The 16,182-nt window shown below is 42.0% G+C and overlaps 1 protein-coding gene across 7 annotated transcripts in view; it reads right to left on the reverse strand.

The window, feature by feature from the left end:
• Window positions 1-16,182, reverse strand: part of SDK2 (sidekick cell adhesion molecule 2) — a 365,800-nt gene that overhangs the window by 59,200 nt on the left and 290,418 nt on the right. For 5 of the 7 annotated variants that reach the window (XM_088138346.1, XM_088138350.1, XM_088138348.1 and 2 more), the window contains 10 exons: window positions 15,290-15,484; window positions 14,645-14,767; window positions 12,801-12,968; window positions 10,430-10,532; window positions 9,064-9,240; window positions 7,811-7,947; window positions 6,927-7,074; window positions 6,215-6,355; window positions 5,850-6,031; window positions 5,470-5,585 (listed from right to left, as the gene is read on the reverse strand). In XM_088138346.1, coding sequence (XP_087994472.1) covers window positions 5,470-5,585; window positions 5,850-6,031; window positions 6,215-6,355; window positions 6,927-7,074; window positions 7,811-7,947; window positions 9,064-9,240; window positions 10,430-10,532; window positions 12,801-12,968; window positions 14,645-14,767; window positions 15,290-15,484 — 1,490 coding nt within the window. The remainder of the gene's footprint in view (window positions 1-5,469; window positions 5,586-5,849; window positions 6,032-6,214; window positions 6,356-6,926; window positions 7,075-7,810; window positions 7,948-9,063; window positions 9,241-10,429; window positions 10,533-12,800; window positions 12,969-14,644; window positions 14,768-15,289; window positions 15,485-16,182) is intronic. The other 2 variants (XM_088138347.1, XM_088138345.1) reach the window with 1 other exon arrangement.

A 16,182-nucleotide genomic window follows, 5' to 3' on the forward strand; every position in this document is an offset into this window, starting at 1 on the left:
TGAAGACCATCAGCATTGACAAAATCACCATCGGCATTGACAAAATCACCATCGGTCAATTGCAAAAGGCAGCTTTACTTGGAACAGCTTATATCCTGCAACATACAGTGGAGCAAAAAAGTATTCAGTCAGCCACCAATTGTGCAAGTTCTCCCACTTAAAAAGATGAGAGAGGCCTGTAATTTTCATCATAGGTATACCTCAACTATGAGAGACAAAATGAGAAAAAAAATCCAGAAAATCACATTGTCTGATTTTTAAAGAATTTATTTGCAAATCATGGTGGAAAATAAGTATTTGGTCACCTACAAACAAGCAGGATGTCTGGCTGTCACAGACCTGTAACTACTTCTTTAAGAGGCTCCTCTGTCCTCCACTCGTTACCTGTAGTAATGGCACCTGTTTGACCTTGTTATCAGTATAAAAGACACCTGTCCACAGCCTCAAACAGTCACACTCCAAACTCCACTATGGCCAAGACCAAAGAGCTGTTGAAGGACACCAGAAACAAAACTGTAGATCTGCACCAGGCTGGGAAGACTGAATCTGCAATAGGCAAGCAGCTTGGTGTGAAGAAATCAACTGTGGGAGCAATAATTAGAAAATGGAAGACATACAAGACCACTGATAATCTCCCTTGATCTGGGGCTCTATGCAAGATCTCACCCTGTGGGGTCAAAATGATCACAAGAATGGTGAGCAAAAATCCCAGAACCACATGGGGGGACCTAGTGAATGACCTGCAGAGAGCTGGGACCAAAGTAACAAAGGCTACCATCAGTAACACACTACGCTGCCAGGGACTCAAATCCTGCAGTGCCAGATGTGTCCCCCTGCTTAAGCCAGTACATGTCTGGGCCTGTCTGAAGTTTGCTAGAGAGCATTTGGATGATCCAGAAGAGGATTGGGAGAATGTCATATGGTCAGATGAAACCAAAGTAGAATGTTTTGGTCTAAACTCAACTCATTGTGTTTGGACGAGAGAGAATGCTGAGTTGCATCCAAAGAACACCATACCTACTGTGAAGCATGGGGGTGGAAACATCATGCTTTGGGGCTGTTTGTCTGCAAAGGGACCAGGACGACTGATCCATGTAAAGGAAAGAATGAATGGGGCCATGTATCGTGAGATTTTGAGTGAACACCTCCTTCCATCAGCAAGGGCACTGAAGATGAAACGTGGCTGGGTCTTTTAGCATGACAATGATCCCAAACACACCGCCTGGGCAACGAAGGAGTGGCTTCGTAAGAAGCATTTCAAGGTCCTGGAGTGGCCTAGCCAGTCTCCAGATCTCAACCCCATGGAAAACCTTTGGAGGGAGTTGAAAGTCAGTGTTGCCCAGCGACAGCCCCAAAACATCACTGTTCTAGAGGAGATCTGCATGGAGGAATGGGCCAAAATACCAGCAACAGTGTGTGAAAACCTTGTAAAGACTTACAGAACACGTTTGACCTCTGTCATTGCCAACAAAGGATATATAACAAAGTATTGAGATGAACTTTTGATATTGACCAAATACTTATTTTCCACCATGATTTGCAAATAAATTCTTTAAAAATCAGACAATGTGATTTTCTGGATTTTTTTCCCCATTTTGTCTCTCATAGTTGAGGTATACCTGTGATGAAAATTACAGGCCTCTCTCATCTTTTTAAGTGGGAGAACTTGCACAATTGGTGGCTGACTAAATACTTTTTTGCCCCACTGTACCTTTAACACCATCAAACCATCACAGAATAACATCTGCCTATCCCAGGTCCTTGGGAAGGACTCGATAGGTGGATAAAAATGCCAGATCCAGTCTAAGCATCTGCCTGAGTGTGCAATCAACAACAATAATAATGTCTTTCTTCAGGTTGAGGTCAACACATGAGTCTTTATGATCAGTTTGAAGACTTATAGGCATCAGCTAGCTAGAGTTCTAGTGGAAGCCCTGTCCTTTCATCTTCATTACCCTAATTGCCTCTTCAAGAAGATATACAACTAAAGATTCTGAAATTGATTTTACAGCATGGGTAGATCAAAAATGAGTAAAGGCAGTCTTCCAAGAATTCTGGACCCAAACCAAGACTGATCCACGTTATCAGTGTAGCTGAGCACAGTCCAGCCTTTGACCATTTCTTGAGGACAGCATTGCAGTATGTCACCCTCTACACATTCCCAGCTCACTGGGAAGACACCTTCTGCCTGTCCCTTTCTCCCACATATCAAAAGTAATGTTTTCCAACTTCTATCAGCTCGACTATTGCTGACCGGCTCACTTGTGCCCCCTTTCATTATAGGCAACATCTTCGCTCCAACTGGCTACTGTGTGCTGTGGCAGGTATAACCCCTCCCTTCTGGTGACTGGTTGTCACTCATCTCCACAGCCTTTTTTAAAAAACAAGTTCATTGTTGAAACAGTGAAATCGTGGACCTGTCTTTTGTTTTTTCACAAGTTCATTGATGAAACAATAAGAAGCCAGGGTTGGTTGGTTTGGCTTTTTTAAATAGCTGGAACAGTGGAACAATGAAAAGGATCTACCTTCATTCTTTTTTTAACCAGATGAAATTGACCAGAGTTCAGCCACTTTCCACTTCTAGCCCAAGTGACAGAAAAAAATGGTACTGTGATTTTTTTGTTTTTAATCAGGCCAGAAGGGGTAAAGTGGAAGAGGTATCCACTAATCAAACTCCATGGAAAAGGTGGTCCAGAGAAAATATCAGATCACCATCATGGCCAAAGTGGAGGAAAGGGCTGAAATCTAGAAAGGGATTCTAAAGGCAGTTCCATTTCTAGCTGGTATACACACAGGAGTCCAGTAGCTTAAAGCTGCAGTCAAAAAACTCCTAAATAATCTGTACCATCCAGGGATTGATCAGATATAGTACACTTGTTCAAGACTGGAATATTAGAAGCTGGACAGTAATTATACCAAAACATGAGCTTTAAATTTAGTTTATTTAATGCAGGCCTGACTACAACTTCCTTCAAAGCAATGGGCACTATGACATCCCCCCAAAGAGGGATAATTGCTGAAGAATCAGAATCCCTGCTGACATAAATTTGGCAGAGTGAAAGAGAGGCATTTCAATGACCCTTTACTTCCTTGTTGTGGGAGGATGATGTTATATGACAACTCTGAGAAAGGAAAAACCTCCAACTCTGTGAGTTATGTTCAAGACCTCAGAGAACTTTGAAACTACTGGATTCACACCAACCCACCTACACCTACCGCTCTTCCCACAACTTTTCTTGGTCCTTTCCTAGATAGGAGTTTCACTGATATGCAAGGGAACTGATACTGAAAGCTCGTATGAGCTCAATGGGGAAGGGAGCTTAATTTCCCTTCTAATATTGGAACTCTGTCTCTGTCTTCCATGGGATGTCTGAAAAGTGCTATAGCTGCTGGGTCCCTCAACCTCTGGAATATGCTCCAGAAGTAACCGAATTTCAGATAATTGCTTGTTGGAGATCATCAATCCTTATTTTGCTTTTTTGGAAGAGCCTCATAAATGGTAAAGAAGCCAGAGTGTTCTCTTCTTGGATATGTAGCCTGGAAGAAAATGATTTTTTAGAAAAAATCAGTCATTTTGTCCATAAAATAGGCATAAAGGAAGATATTTTTCAGATGAATGAAGGACTGCCAAGCATAGGACAAGACAGAAAACTATGTCTTTAATGGTTGTTTACAACAACTACCAGAAGAAGCTTTTTAAAAACATTGGAGAGTGGTTAGGTAGATGGCTGATTTTTACAGGCCCACAAAGATGACTTTTTTTTTTATTTGGAAGTTGCTTAAATATCAATTATGAAAAAAACAGTTGAGTTTTAATAAGTATGTGTACTTATCGTTCCAAAATAATATCCCACACAGGCTGCCCGATTAACTGATGCTGATAACAATGCACAATCAACTACTTTGTGATGGTGTTCCATGCAAGAATGTTTGGGTGCTTAATTGGCAGAGTGCAAGATAGCCTATAGCAAGTTAATTAGATACTAATTAGGCCTCCAAAATACTAATCAAAAATACTAAGTGGCATTTAATAAGTATGTTAAGTATCCTTCTTAACGTTGGTTATCTCATTTGGCAGCAATTAAATTTTCAAACTCCTCTGGAGTAGATTAAGAAGCAAGTTTTAATTATTTAAATTCAATTTAATTAATGCAAATCTGAATTAATTACAATTCAGAATTAAGTACACAAGTCAAGTCTTCCATACAAGTATTATCTTTTTGTAAATATATTTTAACAGATAAGCTTGAAGCCATGAAAACAGATTTTTAATTAAAGAAGAACTAAGAAAGGTCTTATTTTAAAGGAGCTGATTATCAAATGACTGTAAACTAAGAGGATTCTCCAGTTTCATATGCAGTGAGAGTTTAAGTACCACTAACTGTAGTCTGTCTATTGGCTATTCTGTCTATTACCTTAGACAAGGAGCTTCCTCAAGAAAAGCAGTGACCAAAAAAAAAAAATTTTTCATTTTGAAAACCAAGTTGCCATTTCATTTTGGAGCACATGGGTGCACTAGCTTCCTATAATATATACAGTAAAGTAGCAGCCATGAAGACAGTTAGTTTGTATAAGAGATGTCCATTTAACACTGCTAAGGAGGAATCATATAATTAAATTGGTCTTTTATAGCTAGCTCTGGGATGATAGAAAAAAGACCAGAAGCAAAGACATACGTATTTTATCAGACCTACTCACTTCTCTGCGGTTGCTTGGAGAGTGAGGGAAAGTTGGATCTGCTTATTGTTATGGTTCTCATATTACTGTTCAAGGAGAAGAAGGGTCAGATTCTGTACCATTTGTAAATTACACTGTGACTAGTAGGGCAAGAAGATCCCATTGGATGATATTTACAGACAAGACAAAATCATTAGTTGACTCAGGAACAACTCTGTGCCATGATTAATGCTACTAAAACTGTTAATGAAAAGAAACCAGAAAGCTAGGTAACTCTATTGACTCCCATCAAGAAGTACAGGCAGAAAACAGCAGGAGTGCCTGGCTGGGAGACAGTAGGTTATATAGTTTCCAGATAATGAGAGAATGACGACTATAGATGCTGTTAGCACTTGGGGGCAAGAGGCAGAATGGCAACTCTGGTGCAGTCACCTGAACTATCTTATCTTAATTCTGTCTCACTTAGTTTTCCTCGAACAAAAGTAACTATCCACTTACTGGTCTCAAAATTATAGTCCATGTTTCCATTTAATTCCATAAACTTTTGCCCTGAAACTTTCAACATGTCTACCTAATTTCTTAAGCAGCCAGGAAGTTTTTTGAGTTAGTCCAGCCTTCCCCAAACTCATGCTCCACATGTGTTGAGATTGCAACTCCCAGAATTTCTACCCAGCAGTCCCAACACATATGGTGGGTGTCCAGTTAGGAAGTAGGACTTGTCACAGGTGTTGGCTATAGCTCTAAATGTCTTAGAAGTAAATGGCCTTCTCCCCCTCCTGAAGTGCTTCTTACCTTGTAGCCCTGGTTGATGCCATTAACAAACTGGGGGCTAGGAGGGTTCCAGGTGAAGCGAATGGTGGTGGAATTGGTGGCCTCAGCCTGTACATTACCCGGAGACACAGTGGGAACTGTGAAAGGAGAAATTAAAAGGAAGCATCTCAGCATCATCTGTGAGGTTGTGCACCCCTATCTCCCATTTTATGTTCATCAGCTTTACACTCAGAATCAAGGCTACGGGAACAAAACTTGACTGAGATGTAAAGGGATTCGTCTACTGCCTTCTGTAGTCTGAACCTTCAGCGTGTTGTGTTCCGGCCTTCTTAAGCCCATTACAACTCCCTTCCAATGTTCCATGGCTTTGGAACCACAAATGATTTTATATCACAACTTACCACCCTGGAGAGTCCATTCTGTGACTTTGGCACTGTAGACACCCAATCCAGCACTGTTGTAGGCAGCCACTTCAATCTCATAGTTAGTCCAAATGATCAAGTCCTCAAGTAGCAGATTATTGACATCAGCATTGGTAATGTTCCTGAACTGGTAGCCAACTGGCAGACCAGCCAGGCAAAATCTGGGAAAAGACCAATAGGGAAAGTATCACAACTGAATCAATAATATCATCAGTAGGAACAGTTAAGCCCAGTGGGCACCCACTGCTTTTCCAATTTTGCACCCATCAATAAAAGATTAAAAAAGCTTCTGAGGATTAATCTCCCCTGATGATGTAGCCACTCCCATGTTAATATCTACCTACCTAATGATGTATCCCTTGAGAATGCCATTCTGGTGGTTTTCTGGTGGTGGCTGCCATTGGATCATAATGGACTGGTTTGTGCGGCCACTGGCAATGACATTTTGTGGGGGTGCCGTGGGGGGTTCCTCAGGAAGGGACAACCTAACATAAGGGACAAAACGTAGGAGGCATGTTTCAAAGCTGGCTCAGAGTTTGGCTTAACATCACACCTTCGTTAGCTAATCCTTCCTGAACAAAGCTAATCTCAGCCATATCATGGCATGTCCTAAATACTGTCTTGCGCATGCATGAGCCATATTAAATGGTGCAAACATTTGCTCACATAAATACTCTTTAACCCCATCTTAATATAAAGAGAGCAGTTATCTGGTTGTGCTAAGCTCTATGTCCATACCACACAATACTGGGATGTACTGTTGATAATAATCCAAGTCTTGTTGTCTTAGCATGTCACGTGACCATATTCCCCCTTCTGCATCATCATTAAATATGAGTAATAACAGGTTCCCTGGTGCAGCCACAAGTATCTCTATACATAAATGTGAGCCAGGACAACGCTCACCTACACACATTATGTCTGGCTTCCTCCCCTACAAAATAAAACCTAGCAGAGATATATTTCCAGTTTATCCCTTTTTCCAATCCTATCAGCCCCTCCACTCATGCAAGTGAATACATCTGCAGCTGTCCATGTAAGATATGGGCACCTCACCTCTCAGTGTCCTTGCTGAACTGGCCTTTGCCCACATCATTAACAGCACATAGGCGGAACTGGTATGAGCGGGCAGGAACTAATCCTCTCACCAGCACTGAATTTACTTCAGGATCCACACTGGCCATAAGAACTGTCCAGGGAGCATCTGGAAAGCAGAAAGAGAGAGAGAGAGAGAAAAGAAATGTAAGGAGTAATCCTGGAGAAAGTTATTTGGGAAGAATTAGGGCAATACAGTGGATGCCACACATCTTTAAAAGAAAAATTGTTCACATCTGGTCCCTCTGCAGGTTCTTTTATGTAGGGGTCCCATGGACCAAATTTTGTCCAGAATGATCCAGTACTTGCAGAGCAAATTCCAAGCCTACTAGTCTAGCTTCAAGGTTATAAAGTATCCCAGTCACTTAAAACCCAGGATCCAGTTCTGCTCCTGGCTGCATCCAAAAGATCGCTGCTATAAGAAGAAGCTGCACAAGTTTGATCAAGGAAGAAATAACAATCTCAGGGTTTTGCCGGGAGTAAAGGAAAGCAGCCTGATCAACACAAGGTAGCCCTGTACTTCTGGGTAAGCGTAACAGCAGCAATGAGCACAAGCAATGTTCTTAGACTATGATGATGTCTTGAGAACATATGACCACTTAAAAGAAGAAGCCACAAACTGTTACGTGAGAAAAGCTTTTGCACTCTAGACGAGAGGTCCTCCAGGAAATTAGGACTCCCAAAACACCCATTTTGTTGCACTCCCACCCAGGCTTTCTCCCATCACTTTTGAGAAGGGACGGTCCAGTTTTGCCTGCCACAGGACCATGGGCAAGTTGTACCTGGCAACTGTACAACTGTACAAGTTGTACTCTGTAGGGGAGGAAGATGGTGCAATGCCTTACTATTTTCGGAGACCTCAAGGATGTAACGCAGCAGCGGGCTGTTTCCGTCAAAGGGCTTGGTCCATGTCAGGTTGATGGCACGTTTCTCTACAACACTCAGCCTGGCAATGGGGTTTTCTGGTGCATGTGGGAGCTGCCTGATGAAGATAATGGTAGAAGAACCTATTTTAGAAACTGCTGTAACAGAGAGTCATGAACATAGAGGGCCATTCATTGGGAAGGAGAAACCATGTCGAAAGAGACTTCCAAACCACCATATGTTAATAAGGCTAGACTGGCTACCATTCCGGGCGTTTCAGAGGAGCCAGGAGCAAATGCCCTGCTTAATCGCAGTGTTAATGCAGTGGGTCAGTGGTTTCTTGAGAAATAGCAGGGAGCATGAAGTGTTCCAGAGATATTTAGAGACACTTGATTTTTCCAACCAACAGTGCTGTGTCATTTCTATGGCAGCAACTATCAGGGTTTTCAGATCGGAATGACCTATGCTCATTCACATGTACCAAGTGCTATTAATATTCAAGTTTGCAGTATGGAAGTTGCTTCAATGCAGTGTGCTACCACACTGCAGACATGCACATCAATAATAGAAAGTATGATTTAGACAATGAATAATATAGACCAAAGTTTCTCAACCTTGGCAACTTTAAGATGTGTGGACTTCAACTCCCAGAATTCCCCAGCCAGCATGGTTCATGGTGTGAGAAATTTGGGATTTGAGTCTAACTAGGAGTTGCAAAATGGCTCACAAGGAAGTAAACATTATGGTGATTTCAAGAGGTCAGAAGAGTATGCTATCTGTACTTGACTTATAGCTATGGTATTCTTGCAAGATTAAAGTAAAAATGAATGCATTGTACTGGAATACTTTTGGTCATCTCTTCTGGCAGCCTCACTCACACTTTAGCCAGTTTCTGGTTCATCCATGCATCAGAATATGTTGGTTCCTCATTTTTAGGACAGTAGTGCACCACTTTCATTGCCTGAGAGCTGCACTTGGCTTCTGAGTGGCGTGCTTGAGGCCATATTCCAAAACATAGTGATTTCATTTACATTTAAAATTAGTTAAAACACATTTAATATGATCCCTCTTAATGTTGTATATAATAGTTCTCTCCCTCTAGAGAGACCCTCCCTCGTACTAAAATTAGGTAACTTTGGGGGGGTCTCTGGTAGCTACATGCAAGACTTTTGGGGAGCACACACAGCCCTGGAATTTTAGATTCTCTACCTGTGCTGTGGAAGGGTAGCCTTACCGGACACGCAGGTGGGCACTGTAAGAGTCATTGCCTCCAGCAGATACCACCCGACATGTGTAGGTGCCAATGTCCCCTGACCAGGTCTGGGCAATGTGCAAAGTGCCCGTGCTATCCAGACGCATGCGTGGCACACTCTCTATGTTCACGGTTGTGCCATCCTTCTCCCACATGTACCTAAGGAGAAAAAAATAGGGCATGGTGATAAGGGTTCCTCCCCTGCCAACTATTCCTTGCCTATCCAGATTGCTATTGGAATCCGTGAGTCCCGATACCCTAAGTCAGATTCCAAAGAACTAGAAGCTGATCACCTCTCAAATATGACTGTATCTATCTAATTCTCTGGAACCCTTCCTGTCTAAACTATTTTCTAGAGTACTCCAGCTTTTTTTTGCAGGTGGTGGACTGCTCATCTAGTATTAGTATGCGATATAAACCTGCCCCCCCACCTGTGGATATTTATGCATGTTGGTTATCTCTTAGTATGGATTCTTACAAGGTAATATATTGTTCACAAATGGGTCTACATATTTGTTTAACCTTAATTTGTTAATTTGTTAAATAAACCACAATTGGTTGAGTTCACATCTTGCTCTAAGCTATAACCATATTAACTGGGTTCACACCATGCTAAGCTAAAACAAAACCATATTTTGGCTTAACCCGAAGTGTGAACTCAGGTAGACCTGGCAGCCTGGCCAGTACCCTCTACAAAGAAGGAAAGGAGATCTTCCTGAAGAGGTTCTTCCTTCACCCAACAGAAGAACACAATAATTTGTCTCAGCATCAACACTAAGCTAAGCACCAGGTGGCAATATAGGCCTGTGAATTTGCATGTATGTATTTTGCATTATGTTTCTCAGTAGATGATCTTGAAACACATAAAGAAGTGGCTAGAAGATTCCTTCCTTTGTCATAGCGCAATACTCCAAAATTAATCTTAGAAAAGCATTTTAGATAAATGGAAGTCCTGATTGTTCTCAGACTGCAGAGATGGCCAGAAAGTGTCCCCTTTCAAGGGGCCTAATGTGTATAAAGAAAGGTACAGTGGCCAGGTGAGCTGAGGTCGATAAACAATTCCTTTCTATCAAGAGAAATCCAAGCAAATATATTATTAGCCTAGTTTATATGCTCCTGAGCAAAACACTGATAGTTCAAACTGAAATTTAGCATTGCTTCTAAGCTGAATATTTCTTTTTCTTACCAAGAAGTTTGGAAACTTAAGGTATGAGTACATTCAGCTGTTTTTTTGCTTTGTTTTTTAGAATCCTCAACTAGTATTCTAAAAGTGGGTAGTTCTCACTTGGCACTGATTTCTTTCTTCATTTTTCCTTCATCTTAACACAAATGAGAAATGGTCACCTACCGAACTATCACATTGGGGTCATGCGTTACTCCACAGGTCATGGAAGCCTTAGTGCCTTTGATGACACTTTGATCCTGAGGTGGGTTGGTGATGCGAGTCCGGGCTGCCAACACAAAGAGACAGAAAACATGTGGACACAGAACACAAATCGAAATGGGATAGGGCAACGGACATGGTTCCTGTATCAAATCAGGGCTCAACACCCTGAGTGCTAAATTCCAGTAATAACAGCAAACTTCCTGAAAGACTAGGAGGAGGAAGAGGCCCCAAAGCCAGATCTGTTATGTCATAATTGCAATGACTAAACAAAAACAAACAAAAATCCCTGAACCAGGTTGTTTTGAATGCATAAAATAAAAGGAGCCTTAGTTTAATCTTTTGCTGCAGCTATTCCTCTCTCCAGACTGCTTCACAGATATCATCTGGTGAAACCCAAGCTATGGTAAAGCCACTAGCGCAAATATCATGTACCCAAGCATTAAATTTAAATTGGTAGAACAAGGGAAAACACCCCTCTTGCTACAATCACACTGGATCCTTGGTTCCAGCCAAGCAACGTTCATTCATTCATTTCTATTTCTTCCTACATGCAAGGTGACCCTGTTCATTCGGTCACACCTAACTGGACCCAGTGAGGAGTTGTTGTGTGCAAACAGCTAAACCCAGTGAAGGGCAGGACAGAGGGAGTTGACTAACTCCTGTCAGTCAGCAATGTTGAGAATAGAGATGGGGGAGTTACCCCTTTCTGTCCAGCTGCTAAAAAAAGATGCTTTTAGAACAGCCTTGAAAGAAAAGGGCTTTTCTAGGCATTCTGGCTCGGAATTCTTTTTTCTTTTCGTTATCCAGCCTTTGGGCAAATAGTGAGTAAACAAGGGGCAGAAAGGGACGTGGGATGGGAAAGGCACCCATGACTCTGTCCATGAAGCTGTTGGCTCTGTTCAGATCACAGCTGATTTTTAAGGTTTTTTTTCCTCCACTGGCGTGGAACCATGTTAGGAAGTGACAGCCTCCTAGCCTCCTTAATGGCAACTGGAAGGACAATGAAAATGGCCACTTCCTATCTGACTCCTTGGTAACTGTGTGCTCTCAGCACAGAGAGGGGAGGTCAACTGCCTGATGAAGCAGCTGACTTGATCAGTCACGCTGCTTAATCCAGCCAGTCTGAAATCCCCATCACTTAAATGTTATCACAAAGGAGGCTTTTTCATTGAATGTGAGCTTTGTACTTGCCTACAGGATACACTGAGGGGAGGAATAAGCAAGTGTCCCAGATATTTTGCACGGTAGCTCTCACAGTTCCCTGCCAATTATTCTGACTGAGGCTGATGGGAGCTGAAGTTCAAAATGTTTGGCAGACACAAGATTAACTACCCCGATCTGCAAAAGGGAATGTGGGGAGAGTTAATACAGGATGCATTTTATATGGTAATTCAGCATCTGAGCTAGTCTAAATTCATATTTCATATAGGATGTTATAGTCAGAACAAGAGGCAGGATAAGAACAAACAAACAGACAAACAAAATAAATAGATTTCTAGAGCATATTGTTCCTTTTAAGGCCAGCAGGGGGAACTGATTCACCTCAACCAGAAGTAGGGTAGACCTAATGACAATTGCTTTCTTAGACAACGTTAAAACCAGTTTTGAAAAGTGATGGAGATGCTCTCACAAACAAATAAGACACAATCCACAAGGGCCACTGAACTTCAGATTGTACCACTCCTGTGCTTTGCTGCATTACACCTTAATGGGAAAATAGTGTTGATAGTTCCCATAACATGCCATTGTGGGATCAGACTTATCATCTGATTTCTTATGACATGCTGCATTTATAGGATTGCACCAATAGGCCATTAAGAAATTGGCCTGAGAGACAGACTACGCATGACATCTCTGCACCAGGGATTGTTCCTGGGCCAGATGCTTACTGAACAAGTGAAGGCCAAGGTGGGCAACTCTGCTATACCAGGATACTCTCTCCCCACCCCCACCCCGCCCTGACTGCTGAAAACTGTGGTGAGCAAAGCAGTGATTATTATTATGCTACTCCACATCAACAAGGAAAGTAGGGCTTTTGATCACCCTCCCCCATCAGCAACCTATTTTTGTCTTCTTTTGGAGGGGATTTTTAACTTTAAAAGTGCACTAAGCCTATGGGAGGCTTAGCATTTCAATTTTCCTTAGTTTCTTGTAAAAATAATTGGGAAATAATTCTGGAGTTATTGGGTGGTTTGCTGTAAAATTTGGGCAATGCATTCTTGAGGACTCTCGGAGATTAAAAAACAAAACAAAATGTGTTTGGGGGGATGCTTGGGGGCTGCCAAGGGAAAGAAGTGGGAAGCTAATAAGAGGGCAAAGGGGAGAATTTTACCCCAGACAATAAGCTCTGCAGATGCTTCGTCAACTCCACGCGAGTTAGTAGCCAGGCAAGTATAACTGCCAGCATCTGAGATCCGTGCAGGGCTGATGAGGAGGCTTCCTGACTCCAGCAGTGTAAAACGAGGAAGCTGCACTGAGCCACTGGCCAGGATCCGTTCACCTGTAGGAGAAAAAGGGAGAGTTTATTGCATGGTCAATTGTAACAATCGTTGATGTTGCCAATGGATTTTGCCAAATCACCAGTTCTGATCTCAGCTCTACCCTAGAGATCTGTAAACCTGGTAGCACACCCAGGCACCAAAAAAATGATTGGCAGATTTGTCAAAGGTTTCTTCTTCCTAGGTATGCATGAACTTCAACCTGCCTACGGTTTACGAATTTAAAGGGCCCAAGAGAAGAAATGTCGGTTCTATAACACATCATAAACGGATGGATTTGGCTTGTCACACAGCTTGGAGTGCAGATTTGCATGACAAGGCTAAGGAGCATCAACTTTTTCTGTGTAGCTTAGGGAGGTATAATAAAGAAAGTTAGGGAAAGTTTGAGTTGCCTAGAAGCAGAGAGCTAGATTTTGGGTCAGTAGGAAATCTTCTCATACTTTGCAGGGAAGGACAACTTGATGCTCTTCAGATATTTTGAACTACAATTCCCATAACCATTACACAATTGGTCAAGTGGGCTGGAGCTGTTATAAACATCTGGAAATGATGGGTTGCCTGCTTCTTTCTGTTCTTTCATCGATCATTTACTCATTTCTGTGCCTCAAATACTGTCAGAATGAATCTTTCTTCCCCACTTAATCCCACCCCATCAGCAGGCAGTGAATACGAATATGAGTCATAGATGGCTAATTTTTTAGCAGCTTAACCCGAGTTCTTCCAATGGTTTGAAATGTAATCTCCACATCTCCCTTGCTCTCAGTTCTGTTTCTTTTTCCTCTTATCTCAGAGGTATCTTATTGTAGGACTAGTATTTCTGAAATAAAGTCTCTGATCTAAAACAATATGCTCCAGACAGGATTAAATATTTGGCTGTAGATACAGGACATAGTATTCCATAGTGCAGCTGATCAAACGTACCTTGTAAGGACCATACTAGATGGAAGTCAATAACTTTAAAAGACACAAAGGTGCTATAGGTTCAACGAGGCTACTAACGCATGAAGTTATTAAGACAAACCACACCATGGATCATTCCGGCCCGCTTGAAACTCAATGAGTGGATTTTCCCATCACACAAGACCCTTTGGCTGGTGTTCAATTGTGTCCTTCACTGAGGAAATAGCATCTGTCACAGAAATGGATTCTCCCCATCCATCCCCTGCATTTCCCAAACCTGTTCACAGATTTGAGGGCACACAAAGGAGTTCAGAGGGAGTGAGAAAAAGGGGAGTTTCTATTGTGTGAAAAGAAGTTGTCAGCCTTACCAGGTGGACCAGACAGGAAACATGACCAGATGAGCTAATTCTACTTTATTGTAAGGCTACATTAACAGAATCTTGCAAGTCTGAAAGTGCAATTCTCCCCCTGCCTTCTTCACACCCCAAGAAATTAGGGAGGCTCTCTTTTGAGTCTCTTGCCCAGCCCATTGTCCAGCTGCAGACTATGCTGTCTCTTATCTGACTGTTCCCTAGGCAGTGTCTCTGGGCCCAGTCTCCCAAGGTCATTCCCACATACCATTACAGAAGTTGAGTCCCATAACATTTTTTTTTAAACTAGGGATGCCTCAATCCTTCTGCTTGCAAAATACATGCTCTGCCACTGAGCTACAGTCAAGAGAGTTTACTTGCATGCCTGACTCCTGCTTTCCCAAAGCATGAATAGTTTCTCAATTCACCATTACTTTTCTGCCAGGTGATGGCTGGTCTGGGAGCTCCAGAAGTCTCACAGCTAAGAACCACAGCCATTCCATCAATCACTGTACTGTCCAAGGGCCCTCTGGTTATGTTGGGCGCAATGCCTGTGATGAGGGAGAGATGGGAAGAAAGCTTATAGGAAGGGTTTTAAACTGCCAAACTCTTAACACAACATGACATTGATTTTTATTTCCCTGGCACCCCACCTCCACCCCAAAGTCTACCATAATTGAACTGAAATAAAATAGTTCAGAAACAGCCCCATGTAACATCACAGATCATTTTGACTCACGGTTAATAATGAACACTGTGCCATGCTTTGCATTGTGGAAATCAACTTTCAGTGAAACAGCGGGAGAACGTGCTGTTTACAAAACTCCCATTCTGCTCTCCAAAGACATCTCTTCCTCCCTTGAAGATCAACACTGCTCCATCAAAATAACATTCCCTTCCTATATTGCATTTCCTTTATTGGTTCTTTCCTCCTGCAACGCTACTGAGATGCAGGAGTCTCTGACTACTAATTACTCATGTTTCCCTGCCAAGTACCACTAGTGGTAGGTGCTGCAGATAAGATGTGGAAATCTCCAGAGCAAGTTAGAAGTAATGCACTTGCTGACACTTACTAGTGACGGCCAGGTATGTGGAAGACTGCACCTCACCAGCAGCATTGCGGGCAAAACACTGGAACATGCCTGTGTCGTCTGGTACTAGGCCACTGATCTGCAGGCTCCCGTTAGCAAGCAGTGTGAAACGGGCAAACTTCTCCATTCCAAGTAGCACTGCATCCTTGTACCAGAACATGCTAGGTGGAGGCACACCTGAAGTACAAAAAAGGAACTTTAAAGATGAACTATTTAAAATTTAAAACCAACAGGCAGACAGAAAGGCCACAGAGAGGTCCATTAGGTAGTACTGGAATGATACTTAACTCCTAAACACACATGGCTTTGTTTGTTAATTGTTTTCATATTGCTGCATTCTGCCAAATATATGTTTCTCCTCCTCCTCCTCCTCCTCCTCCTTACTTAACCAATCCATTCAGCTTCCCTTCTGGAAACCTGTATTTCTTAAACCACGAGTCACAGTCAAGAGACATTAAAAACATATCTTTGCATTCTTCAGGATCCATCGGTGTTGCACTGGACTTCAGGAAGACCCCATTGTGGCGCTCATTGATCAAATTGAATGAATTTGAAAATGAAATTAGACAAGCTTGCCTTGCTCCTTCCCCTTCTAAGTTCCTGATCAAATGTTCTGCAAAAATTTCAGATTTGCTTCAAATGATACAGCAAATTTGATTTAATAATCTCAAAGAGGAAACAAGGTTTTTTTTAATATATATATATATATAAATCAACAATAAAATCAAAGATGCATTGTGCTCTAAGAGGCTTTGTGATGTTGTTTGTGCTCAAACACAGAAAGGACAGTGAGATATTTCCCACCCTATTTTAAAGATCATTTAAAGATCTGTTTCCAGAACTGTCTGTGCACTAATGTCATCTTCAGAGATCTT

Source organism: Python bivittatus, unplaced genomic scaffold (assembly GCF_059951505.1).
Source record: "Python bivittatus isolate LINGU-HERP-01145 unplaced genomic scaffold, Pbiv_v1 ctg000220_np1212, whole genome shotgun sequence".
NCBI classification, from domain to species: Eukaryota; Metazoa; Chordata; class Lepidosauria; order Squamata; family Pythonidae; genus Python; species Python bivittatus.